At 43.0% G+C, this 11082-nt stretch overlaps 2 protein-coding genes across 3 annotated transcripts; one reads left to right on the plus strand and one right to left on the minus strand.

The window, feature by feature from the left end:
• Nucleotides 1-655: 655 nt before the first annotated feature.
• LOC123119799 (uncharacterized) lies at nucleotides 656-4427 on the plus strand. Of its 2 annotated transcripts, XM_044539727.1 has the most exons (11): nucleotides 656-912; nucleotides 1029-1131; nucleotides 1434-1498; nucleotides 1655-2139; nucleotides 2255-2415; nucleotides 2529-2726; nucleotides 2802-2964; nucleotides 3042-3130; nucleotides 3221-3502; nucleotides 3651-3729; nucleotides 3823-4427. In XM_044539727.1, the coding sequence occupies exons 1-11, from the start codon at nucleotides 815-817 to the stop codon at nucleotides 4128-4130; spliced, it is 2031 nt and encodes a 676-aa protein (XP_044395662.1). In that variant the 5' UTR covers nucleotides 656-814; the 3' UTR covers nucleotides 4131-4427. The 2 variants fall into 2 exon arrangements, with proteins under 2 accessions (XP_044395662.1, XP_044395663.1); XM_044539728.1 differs by lacking the exon at nucleotides 656-912 and having other exon boundaries at nucleotides 1060-1131; nucleotides 1211-1498.
• Nucleotides 4428-4445: 18 nt separating this feature from the next.
• Nucleotides 4446-10852, minus strand: LOC123119798 (kinesin-like protein KIN-14Q). Its single transcript, XM_044539726.1, has 19 exons — nucleotides 10517-10852; nucleotides 9708-9874; nucleotides 9483-9626; nucleotides 9041-9298; nucleotides 8898-8969; nucleotides 8739-8804; nucleotides 8506-8598; nucleotides 8185-8319; nucleotides 7984-8065; nucleotides 7804-7899; nucleotides 7547-7723; nucleotides 7356-7462; nucleotides 7097-7272; nucleotides 6847-7008; nucleotides 6510-6763; nucleotides 6260-6423; nucleotides 5995-6153; nucleotides 5193-5611; nucleotides 4446-5100 (listed from the first exon to the last, which is right to left on the minus strand). Exons 1-19 carry the CDS (start codon nucleotides 10629-10631, stop codon nucleotides 4938-4940), a joined length of 3009 nt encoding a protein of 1002 aa, XP_044395661.1. The 5' UTR covers nucleotides 10632-10852; the 3' UTR covers nucleotides 4446-4937.
• Nucleotides 10853-11082: the final 230 nt, after the last annotated feature.

Genomic DNA, 11082 nt, shown 5'->3' on the forward strand with positions numbered 1-11082 from the left:
GCCGTCGTGGTGGTTCTGGTCCTTGCACCGCTCGGCGGATGCTGCGGTTCTTCGTTTGTGTTGCAGGCGGTGGCTTGAGGCGTCCTCCCTCGGCAGTGAGGTTGGAGTGGTTCTCGTTGGTGTGGCTTCGATGGCATGTTGCTGCAGCGACGACGGTGCGAGGCTTCGGTCAGGGCTGGCCATGATCTTGGCGGCGTGGAGATGTGCAACGCTACGGATGAAAATCCTATTCGGCTTTGGTCGGACCGACGTCAATGGCATCCGTGGATGTCATTTCCCTTCATGGAGGCGTCGCCGTGTGTGTTGCCATTTGTTTCGTTGCCCGGTGGCGGCAACTGGCTCCGGGGCGAAAGCCTTGATTCGCAGGATCGGCATGATGGCGGTGTCTTGACGCCGTTTCTCTGTTGAGAGCATTGTGCTGGGAGACGAGAGGCCCTTTGTTGCGCTCCTCCGGTGTTCGCGACAGCCCGGATCGCTCCTCTCAGGCGCTATGTACGGTCGTCGCTGGTTTATCCAAGGAAGCTGGAGTTGCTGTTCTTCGGAGATGACCGGTGTTGGTCGAGACGCGGCGAGTTTCGCGGTTTTGGGTCGCAATTTGCGTACTCTCGAAAAAAACAATCACAAGTCTTTGGCCGGGGGTTTGGATTATTTGCCCCGTTCTACTTTGGCCCGAGAAAACCAAAGAAGCTGAGAGACTAGGGAACCATCCCAGCTTGTTCCTGCAGGTTCCCCTCCCTCCATTTCCTGCCCCTTTCCTCCTCGTCGTCTATATCAGGCCCCCCGCCAATGGACTCCTCCTTCCCTTTCTTCCCCAATGGCTTCTTCCAAGCGGCCCCGTCCATGTTCCGGCGACGGTTCCGACCACGGCGGCGAGCTCTCCCGACCTTCCAAGCGTTGGAGATCGCTCGTCATGTGAGTCTCCGCCTCTGGATTTTCATCCTTGGGATAAAATCAACGCCTGGTCAACTTACCTTGTTTATATGCGCTCCTGGGCTGATCTGAAGGTCCCGTGTCTTTTTGGGTGGCAGGCATGTGAGGGGGAGGAGGACCATGGGTCTGGGAGTGTTTGGCTTCAGAGGGATCACAGGGGAGGAGTTCATGACCATGTTCAGCAATATGGTTCGGAGAGTGGTAAGCACTTGGTCAAACAAACCTCTTCCTGTCTCGCTATGCCTTTTGATTTATTTATGAGAATTTTTGTCAAGGCTAGAACTTCTGATGACTGTGAAGGAAGGATACTTCAGAGAAACTGTTCCCAGGAACAGCTAATGAAAGGCCTATTATTCATTTGTGAAACGTTGCGACATGCCGCGATAGATATATCGACGTTTATAACAGCTAAAGGCCAAGCATATGCTGTTCTTGATACTCTTTTTTCCCTCCTTAATATCATCTGTAACAATTACAACCTTTCTCACATCTGCATATTTCAGGTTTCGGAGGAGGTAGAGAAAGCCATGTTCAGACAATTCAGTGCAGCAGCAGCAGCACCTCCAAGGTGAGAGATACACTTCTCCTTTGCCATGGTAAAACTAGATTCCATTTTACAAAATGTTTCAAGTAGGTCTCACTGGTCTTATAGTACATGCTAAGCTGCATCAATATGCTTCCATTTGCTCAATTTTGATGCTAATTTTTTGAGCTATATATGTAGGCTATTAGTTGGCCAGAGCCAGCGTCCGAGGTATCAGCTCATGTTCTTGAATGATCTAAAACCTGTTTACACCATGATGAAGTTAGAAGCCAAGGATGGATCAGCCCTTAAGGTGGCCATGGTTGAAAACCTCGAAAATGACCAGACAAACGTTGTCAGGTTTGGTCATCTTTCTTCGGTTAGGGTTGAGGTTGTAGTCCTCCATGGCAACTTCAATGCTAAAAAAGAGGAATGCTGGACTCCTGAGGAATTCAACAAGCATATAGTATGGGGCCGAGAGAAAAGCGCAAAACTCCTCAACGGTGATCTGACGCTGAAGCTCAGTGGAGGGGAAGCTTTTCTTGGAAGTGCTAACTTCACTGATAACTCCAGCTTCACAAGCACTAAGAAGTTCAGGCTCGGGCTGAGGCTTGTCAATGACTCTGGAGAGAGGGTTCTTGAAGGAATCACTGAGCCTTTCCGCGTGAAAGAGCGCAGGGTGGAGGGTATGTCTATTTGCCTCACATTTAAGCTTTTCATTTGGTTTTATTTTCTTCTTCACAAATGTGCCTTCTTCGTTTGGAGCTGAGACCGATCATGTGCGCCTTGCTGCTTTTGTAGGATTTGAAAAGCACTACCCACCTAAGCTGGGCGACGAAGTTTGGCGTTTGGAAAAGATTGGTAGGAAAGGGGCTTACCACCAGGCCTTGTCAGACAGTGGAATTGATACTGTGCAGAAGTTATTACAGTCTTATGTAAAGAATGAAGAGAAGCTATTGAAGGTAAAGGCTCTATGTTTATATCTACTAATTAGAAAATACTGCATGATGCTTTCGTAGAACAAGGTTGCTGAAACTGGACTAACAAGTTCTTTCGGTTTCTCCTCTACCTCTAGACTTTCCCCAAGATGTCACCGGCAGCTTGGAAAGCCATCATAGGACATGCCATGACATGCGAAGTTGGCGACACTCTTTACCTGCATGAAATTAAGGAAACCGACATGCAATTTTTCTTTGATGCCATACTTCAGCTTGTTGGGGTGAAATTTGGTGATCGTTACAAGCCCTTAGATAAGATTCATCAACCAGAGAAGGTGCTTTATCCTCACTTGCTTCAGATAGCAGATTTTCTCACTAATGCTCTAACATTTAACGTTCTTTATTCACAGAATTTAGTCGAGACTCTGAAGCAAAAGGCTTATGAGAATATGAAGGATATTCAGTATGATCATGTTATGATAAACAACCGTCCTGTACGAGTTCATAAGTTTCATGCAAAGGGTGCTTCTGGGTTGAGTAATATTCTTCAAAATCAGCAGATACTGAATTATGGTACCATCTTGCCTGTTCATTCACTAACCGTAATAATTACTTACGAACGTCAACCATTGATGTCAATTCGTTGGCAGGTCAGCATAGTAGGTTTCAAGGAGACTTCTTGCCTAGTCAAGGACTTGAATCAAAGGAGAGATTCTGTTCTTTCCAGCAAGCAACTGATGTAAGTAATAATGCTTCAAAAATAAACTATGGTAAAGGATAAGAAACATATAGAGGTTACTCTAAGGCGTTGTCATCAATTTTCATGCAGGCTTCAGTGGATATGTCAAGATTTCTGCAGGGTCAGACTTCCAATGATGTTAGCCATCAAATAGTCACCCAAAAAATTACACCATATGATCCAAGCCAAGGAACTTTCTTACCTCGACCAAGAATCACACAGCTACGTATACCAAATATTGAAAGAACAGATTTTGGTCCAGATGCTGAAACTTCTGCTATTGCTCATTACAACATTCAGGCAGGTCAGGTTGTTATGCAATTTGGTCAGCATGGACAGAACCATTCTCATTTCTCTGAACAATCATACAGTGTAAGATAACTTTTTCCTGTGCAAGCATGGTGACATTTACTTTTGGAAGTAATCTCTATCAAAAGTGACTCTGGATATAAATTGGAACTGAACAATTCATTGGGATACTCTTAAACTGAACAAAATCAAATATCTTTTGCGCCTGCAGAGCTTCCCTGTCGGTAGTTTAACGTCTACGGATACAACCATGGATTCTATGCAGCTTCACTCCCAGCTTACAAGCAACAGTAATTACTCTGAAACATTACTTTTACTGCTAATTACCTGATATTTGATGGTGACTTGCTTTGGATCTAATTAGTTCTGGATGACATCTGCAGGGGAGAGTTTCAGCAAGCAACCTGACCTACTATGCAATGGCCAAACACTACATCAATCAAATCAAGTTTTTGCTGGCTTACAGCCATCAAGAACAAACAGCTTTGACTCGGTGGAAAATGATCAGCTCATACAACGCTTCATTTCTCAGTTTTTTAGCAGTGAAGGGGCAGCGACACCTTTGTCGCCACGTAAGTGGGTTAAGATCAAGGCAGCATTGAAGCTAGCATCTGTAGGGCGACTCTCCAGAGCCTCTAGAAGGGGTCTGCATAGTCCCCCGGGAAGGGCAAGGCTGGTACCAACAACATGACCCTGCTGAATAGTGTGGATAACAATTGTGATAGAACAATGTGGGGATCAAGGATCCATCTTGATGTTGTACTCCATAATATTGATGAAGTATATAATCTAATAATCTAGTTAGTTAAAAATAGCAGTATTGTGACAGAACAATGTGTGGAGCTTGTATTCTGATCTGTTAGCAACAGTATACACAAGTAAATATATCTGGATCTTAGTTGTGACAGAACAATGTGTGGAGCTTGTATTGTCATTTGTTAGCAACAGACATATAAGTAAATATATCTATATCTTAGTTATTTATGAACACAGGAGTCAGACCATGTAAAAAGCATGCAATTTCTTCACTCTTGCTCCTGAAGTTCATTTGAGACAATCCTTTTAAAATGAAGTGAGGTGCTTTTATTAAATGCCATGGAAAAGTTGTCTGCTTAGCTCGATACTTGCTATAGAAGAGATCAAGTAAAAAAATGCTATAAACATGGCTAGCCTGTCTATTAGAAGCAACTACTTACAAGGTGCAGCGCTCATGAACAATTGGTACAACAGTAATTTCTAGTGTGGAATACGTACACATCCCAAATATGAAATTCCCTTCATGTTTATCTTCTTTCTGTCCTCTTGAAGATCTTCCATCTATATTCAATGTAATAAAATGATCCATCCAGTGGATGTAAATCACTCCACACTGTTGATCCTTACAAGGAGCTTCAAGAAGATACTTCTTTTGAAAAGCTTTTTGTTGCTCTGATTTGCCAGCAGAATGCCATGCACGGACGAGGATGATGGCAGAAAAAACCACCTTCACATTGATTCATTACTTTACAGTGTTAGTCTTTCCACTTGGAGTTCTTCTTCCATCTGTACCACTCAAAAGTTGTTTGCCATTCTTGGTAGGTGTTTTTTGCACAGAGCTCCTGACTGGTGTTTGTAGTCTTTTCTGCGATTGTGGTGGTGACTTGCATGTTGGATTTGTACTCCTGAGTTATTCAAAACCAGAAGAACAGGTTAAAGCGACCTAATCATGTGCAAAGAATAGTTTCATTTGAGTCTAAATAGCAGCTGGCCTCACCTCGTTGTCATATTATTGTCATTCTTTGCCCGAGGCTTCTTTTTATTTGAAACGCCTCCATTGGTAATGCCAACTACTTTCCGGCCACTGGATGACATCACCATGTCTTGGTCTGAGGAACAGCTGTTGGTAACACCATTAAATTCGTCTGACTCCTGGCTTGGTATTGACTCAACCCTACCCCTTTGCGGCCCCGGAGTGTATCTTTGATAGAACAAATTCGGAAGCAGGGTGTGAGTGGTGAGATTAGGCTCCTGCTCTCGAACAGAATTGCTATTCTCGAATTGGTTGTCACCAACAGCTGCGTTATCAACCCAGCAATTCTTGACCGAGTTAGGCGAGTTATGCTCGACGAGGATGCCAGAGCCAGGAATATCAAACTTTAGCGCTTTTTGCGTCGGAGTGGCATTGTTCCGGACCTAATAAAAAAAGGAAGAAAATATACATTGAACCTATATTAGAGTTCCACATGTCAAGAAGATTAAGATTAAAAGATACTTACGGTACAATTTCTGTTTTCTCAATTGGAGAAATCTGACCAGTCCAATCTCTTTTCTAAATTTAAGACCTATATCTACAAACTATCTACAAAATAAGTCCACTTAGTAGCAAGCTTTTTTCAAAAGGCATTTCTATCTTAGAAGGGTTTCACTGTCCTCAAGTTATGGGACTAGGCCTCTAGATAATATTTGACAATATTTTTTCTGAGGTTGACACCGCAATTAGAACACATGAATTCTGTCAAATTAATATTTTTTGTGATATCCAATAGAAAGAGCTGAGATGGCTGGAAAAGAGTCACCTCTAGGTTTCCAACGTCTTCCATTGGCTGCCTGTTTTTTCGGAATACAGGTGTTGCATTGCCTTTGTTGATTCCGTATATGTTTGGGCTTGACTGTGTGCTCTGAATGTTCTCTGGTTCTCCTTCCTTCTTAACCAGTGCTGCCTTGAGCCAAGCAATCTAAAATGCACAAAAGAACATAAGTTTCTTATACATCTCAATGGCAGTGGCACGGTGCTACCTACAGCTAAGTCACAGAAACAAGAAATTAAGAATAAGTACGTACCTGTTCTTTCAACTCCCTAACCTCACCACCTTCTTTATTCGCTTTTGCTGCGCCTAACTCAACAGAGGCAACTCGTTCAGCAAATTTCAAGGTGCTTATTGTCTCATTAACAACGTCTGGTTCAGGGCTTATGTGCACAAACATCAATGTTTTTGCTTGTCCTCCTGAAAATCAACACAATGTTTATCCCATAGATTGTAGACTGTGGTACCAAGAAAGTGAAATTTAGGATATTAACTTTGCGAAGTACCTAGAGAATCTTGCAAAAGCTGGGTAAGCTTGCTGTTGCGGTAAGGGACATGAGAGTTTTTCTGGGCAAGGGATGCGATCACATCTCCGAGTGCTGAAAGTGACTTGTTTATGTACAGTGCTTCCTTCAGTCTATCTCCTACAACCTCAGATTTATCAACTCTTTCACTACCGGCTAGATCAACAAGATGCATGCAAGCTCTCAAGATTGTCCCAGATGTTAGGTCATGTCCTTGAACATGAACAGTCAAGCAACTGCATGTAGGTTTCAGTTATAAGTATAAAGCTAAACTATACAGGTAAAAACTCAGTATAAACAAGGCATGTCCATGCCAAACCTATGAGAGCGGCTGCTTCGATCGTTGATGGCTGTTGAACCTACCACACGATTCTTTTGGCCTTGATTCATCAGTTCAGCAACATCAGAGGTCGATGTGACAGGAACTATGCTCGCATCTGGAACTGCAAGCCCTTTTTGTGAAGTATTTCTTATTTCTAATGTGCTAAACGTTAAGGAGATTTAAGATATTCCTCAAATAGCTAGATCCAAGATGAACAACAGAGAATTTTCTAATGTAAAAAGGATATTTTCTGTTTCCACTATCCTGAAGGAGATCTCTCACTTGCTCGTTGTATATCTCAATCATCTGCACAGAAATTTCGTAATTGATTGTCCCCTTTCTCTGTGCTTGAAGATTAAATAAGTCATTTAGTGCTCTGTAGTTGACACCAACGCTTTTCTCGCTCAGTACATTAGGTCCACTCTGCACAGCATCATAAGAATTGCCTCAGCTCTTTTAACTTTGTGCTACGAATATTTAGATAATATTTTGACAAAGCTTATTACCATTGTATAGGTCTTCCCTGATCCAGTCTGGCCATAAGCAAATATGCAAACATTGAAACCATCAAGAACCGAACGGATCAATGGTTGCATATCCGAAAAGACTTCCTCTGCATTTATAAAAAGGAAGCTGAAGTTCGGTACTGAAGAAAAGTCAAGCTAATTATGAATAAGCATATGCAAGAATATGTAACCTTGAGTGGCTGCTGGGGCGGAGACCTTGTTGAAAGTAAAAGATTTGCTTCCATCTTTTCCATATTTTGTGGGAGTGATTATTGTGATTGTTCTTTCTTCCATGCCAGCAACACTGCTAGAGGAATTTGCTTGTCCAGGTAAAAAAGGCCTCACTCGACAATATACTCTAATATTTCCTGGTGATGAAGTCAAACGAAATTTATGATGTAAACTAGTATGCTTAATATCTTGTTCATTGAGCACCAAAAATGGTTACCTTTAAGATCCTGTATTTGGTTGTACAACTTGCGGTTATCCTCAAGAACTTTATGATAGCCAGAAGCCGCGTTAGAGAGGATGTACAGCTGCCTACCTGTTATAACGTGTTGTAGAATATGGTGTTTCTTCAATAGATTTGCAGGAAAAACAGATAGATGCAAAATCAATTATAGGTTACCAATTTTAGTAAAATCTTCAGAGTACTGTATTCTCAATTGTTCCATTCCAGACTTGACAGAAGAAAGTGAATTTCTTAATTCCTACAGTGAGCATATTATGTTAAAAGATTAAGCAAGGAATGCACAAATAACGGAAATATGATCAACCAAAATGCGGATTAGGGAAGAACAAAAAAGGAATGTAAAACAAAAGGAAATACCTGGATATGTTTCTGTTGTAGTTCAATACTTATTTTCGTCCCTGGTTGGAACTGTTCAGCTACACAATCATCATTCCGAACTACAGAGCTGACCTCTTCAGTCACCTTCAAGAGATTTGGCTCCTCTTCACCCATCTTCATTTTGTTTGACAAACAATGAAACATATTAGTACATGAAAGCTCTCCGGCCATGTAGAAACTTATTTATCCTGAATAGTGAATGTGTTTTTTTTTTATAGATGTATAGTTGTTGACATCCAATTTAAAAGCAATGCTCACTGTCTACATGTCTGGCTAATAGATGGCAAGAAACAAGCATACCTTAACTCGAGTACTGGTGGAAGTTTTTTCTGGCAATGGTTTTTCTGGTCTGGAAAATAGGTCGGTTCCTTTAAGGTCACCTATGCAATTCACCTGTGATATTTTTTTTCCAAATTAGTAAATCTGCACTATATATCATCATCATATAAAAGTTTTATGTGATACAACTAAGAAAATGCCCCAGAATATTTGGATAAACATGATCTTCTCAATAATAGTGGAACGGTACATACCAAGTGCTGGTTTGCAGCTCGACACTCATATTCCTGAATAACTTTAATCAGGAGTGACTCAACAATCTGCAAGTTGGCAAAGACTCTGGTTTCATTTTTTATGTCTACCAAGAGCGGCTGCATGACGATCAGCTAAATATTCAAGGAAAGTAGGCTAACCAATGGGACTTCTTCTGGTTTCTTATCCAAGAGTAGCGTACGCACAAGCATGTTAAGGGATTCTAAATTAGCCTACAAAGGAAGAGATACATGTCATTATGGAGAGTGTGAAATAGAAACTGATATTCCATTATAAGACTTACCATCTCGGTGGATTCCAGACAACAATCAGTTTCTATGCTTTGCTTTGCTATTAAAACTTTCTGGATTGGCTCTGTTGTGTGGCTTCTCATTAACTTATTCATAAAAGCACCAGAATTCTTGAGTATGAAATGCTTTCCAGACGTCGAAGGCTTTGTAATGCTGCCATAATTACATGGAGTCTGTCTCCCTGTTGTCTTACTTTCACTGAATGACTTCAGAGCAAGAATGCAATCGACAACTCGAACACCCTTGCCACCCTGAGTTCCAGTTGGCAGATAAAATATGTTACCATTTTGCCACGGAAAAGTAGCCCAAGCATTTACTTTGTAATTCATTTGAAGTGCCTTACCAATAAGGACATAAATCCAACTAAGGAATACTGAATTTATAAGCTAAAGGAACTTATGGCATGAGCTCTCAATACAAAATGTAAAAATATACCTTCTCCAAGTCAGACAGCTCAAATGTAGGGAGCCCTATATCTTGTACACTGACAAGGAAGTTGCGCAAATTCTCAAAGTACTGATATGCACACAAAGCTGAGCCATCGGCAGGTATAACGGTATCTGCGCGGGCTTCCACGACCTAAAATGTACGGGTATAACATCACCGTGTATTAGCATGCATGGCAGCTAACTAAAGTAGAAGTACTGAAAGTGCAACTACCTTAGGTATGGCGCCGGGCTGAACCTTGTTCAGTGCATTGCAAAGGACAATTCCATTTCTCAGCCCAAGCCGGAATTCCTCCTCAGAGGGCTCTTCTGGCAGGTCCCTTGCACACACAATCCCGACTGTTCTTCGCAACCAACTGGCTGCATCATACCGTCTATTTGCTGCATTTTCAACCCCAGTAAATCATAAATTCACATTGCGCTGCTATATTGTAGCAATCATGCATAGCAACTATCCTAAGAACCATCACCATCATACATTATCTATTTTAAAACACAAGTCCATATGCTCAGTGTTGGGTTACCACAAAATTATAAAAGGACTGCCTCTTGAACCAGCACAGTAGTATAATTTGCAAAGCGAATGATACAACTGGCCGAATGTCATCATTAGGTACCATCGCAGCAGTATAATTTGCTAAGTAAACAAGACAATTGACAGTATTATCATGAGCTAGGATCAGTTTAAACCAAGCAAGGCATAGAAAACACAACTATGAGCTCAAAGCAAGCTAAAATTCAAACAAGCGCGACAAGGGAAACGTTTAAACTAGCAGTATCCACTGACTTGGGACCCAGATCACACCATGAAATTTGAATTCAACTGCATCTGGTCACTGCCGCACATCTCGCCTAAATCAACAGGCAAAACGCCGAGATCACGCCACCGTGACATCGGGATGGGAGTTTCCCCGCCCGGGCACTCATTTCTCCACCCCCAGTCATCCAGCGAACCAAGAACATTAAATCACTAAATTCCCGCCCCGCATTCAGCGCGATCCGCGCATGTGCCCGCGGACTCACCTGCCTCCTGGGCCCGCCGGGCGGCCACGTCGATGTCTTTCACCGTCCCGTGATTCCGCGGCGCGCCCTCCGCTACCGCCGGGGCCAGCTCCCTCACCGTCGCCGTCGCCACCATCGTCCCTCGTCCAAGAAGGAAGGCCCGTACCAGCACCGATCCCGGCAAGCCGACCGACTGCCGTGTGTCCGCCGGGAGAGAAGAGAAGAGAAGATGGAGCGGCGGAGAGGAAGGCCGGGTTGGGGTTGGGGGGTGAACTCGTCTGCAGTGGTGGGGTGGGGTAGTGAGGCCCGAGGGGTTCTTCCTTGTGTTTTCGAATGGTGGTGGCGCTCGCGAGGGTAAGAGAGCGGTTGGGGTCGGGGGGTGTTGATGACGTGGGGTGGGGCACTGGAACGGGGATTTCGAGGGGTAAATAAATGTAGATACTCATGTTTTGTTTTGTTTTTTAACTGAGATGAGAAGGCCAGACCACGTCTCGTCGTGCTGCTCCGCACCGTTGGATTTTGCGTGCACGACGCCGATAGTGATTAGGGTTTTCTATTTCTATGCCCTCGGTTGCTTAGTACTCCTC

The sequence above is a fragment of the Triticum aestivum genome, chromosome 5D (assembly GCF_018294505.1).
Source record: "Triticum aestivum cultivar Chinese Spring chromosome 5D, IWGSC CS RefSeq v2.1, whole genome shotgun sequence".
NCBI classification, from domain to species: domain Eukaryota; kingdom Viridiplantae; phylum Streptophyta; class Magnoliopsida; order Poales; family Poaceae; genus Triticum; species Triticum aestivum.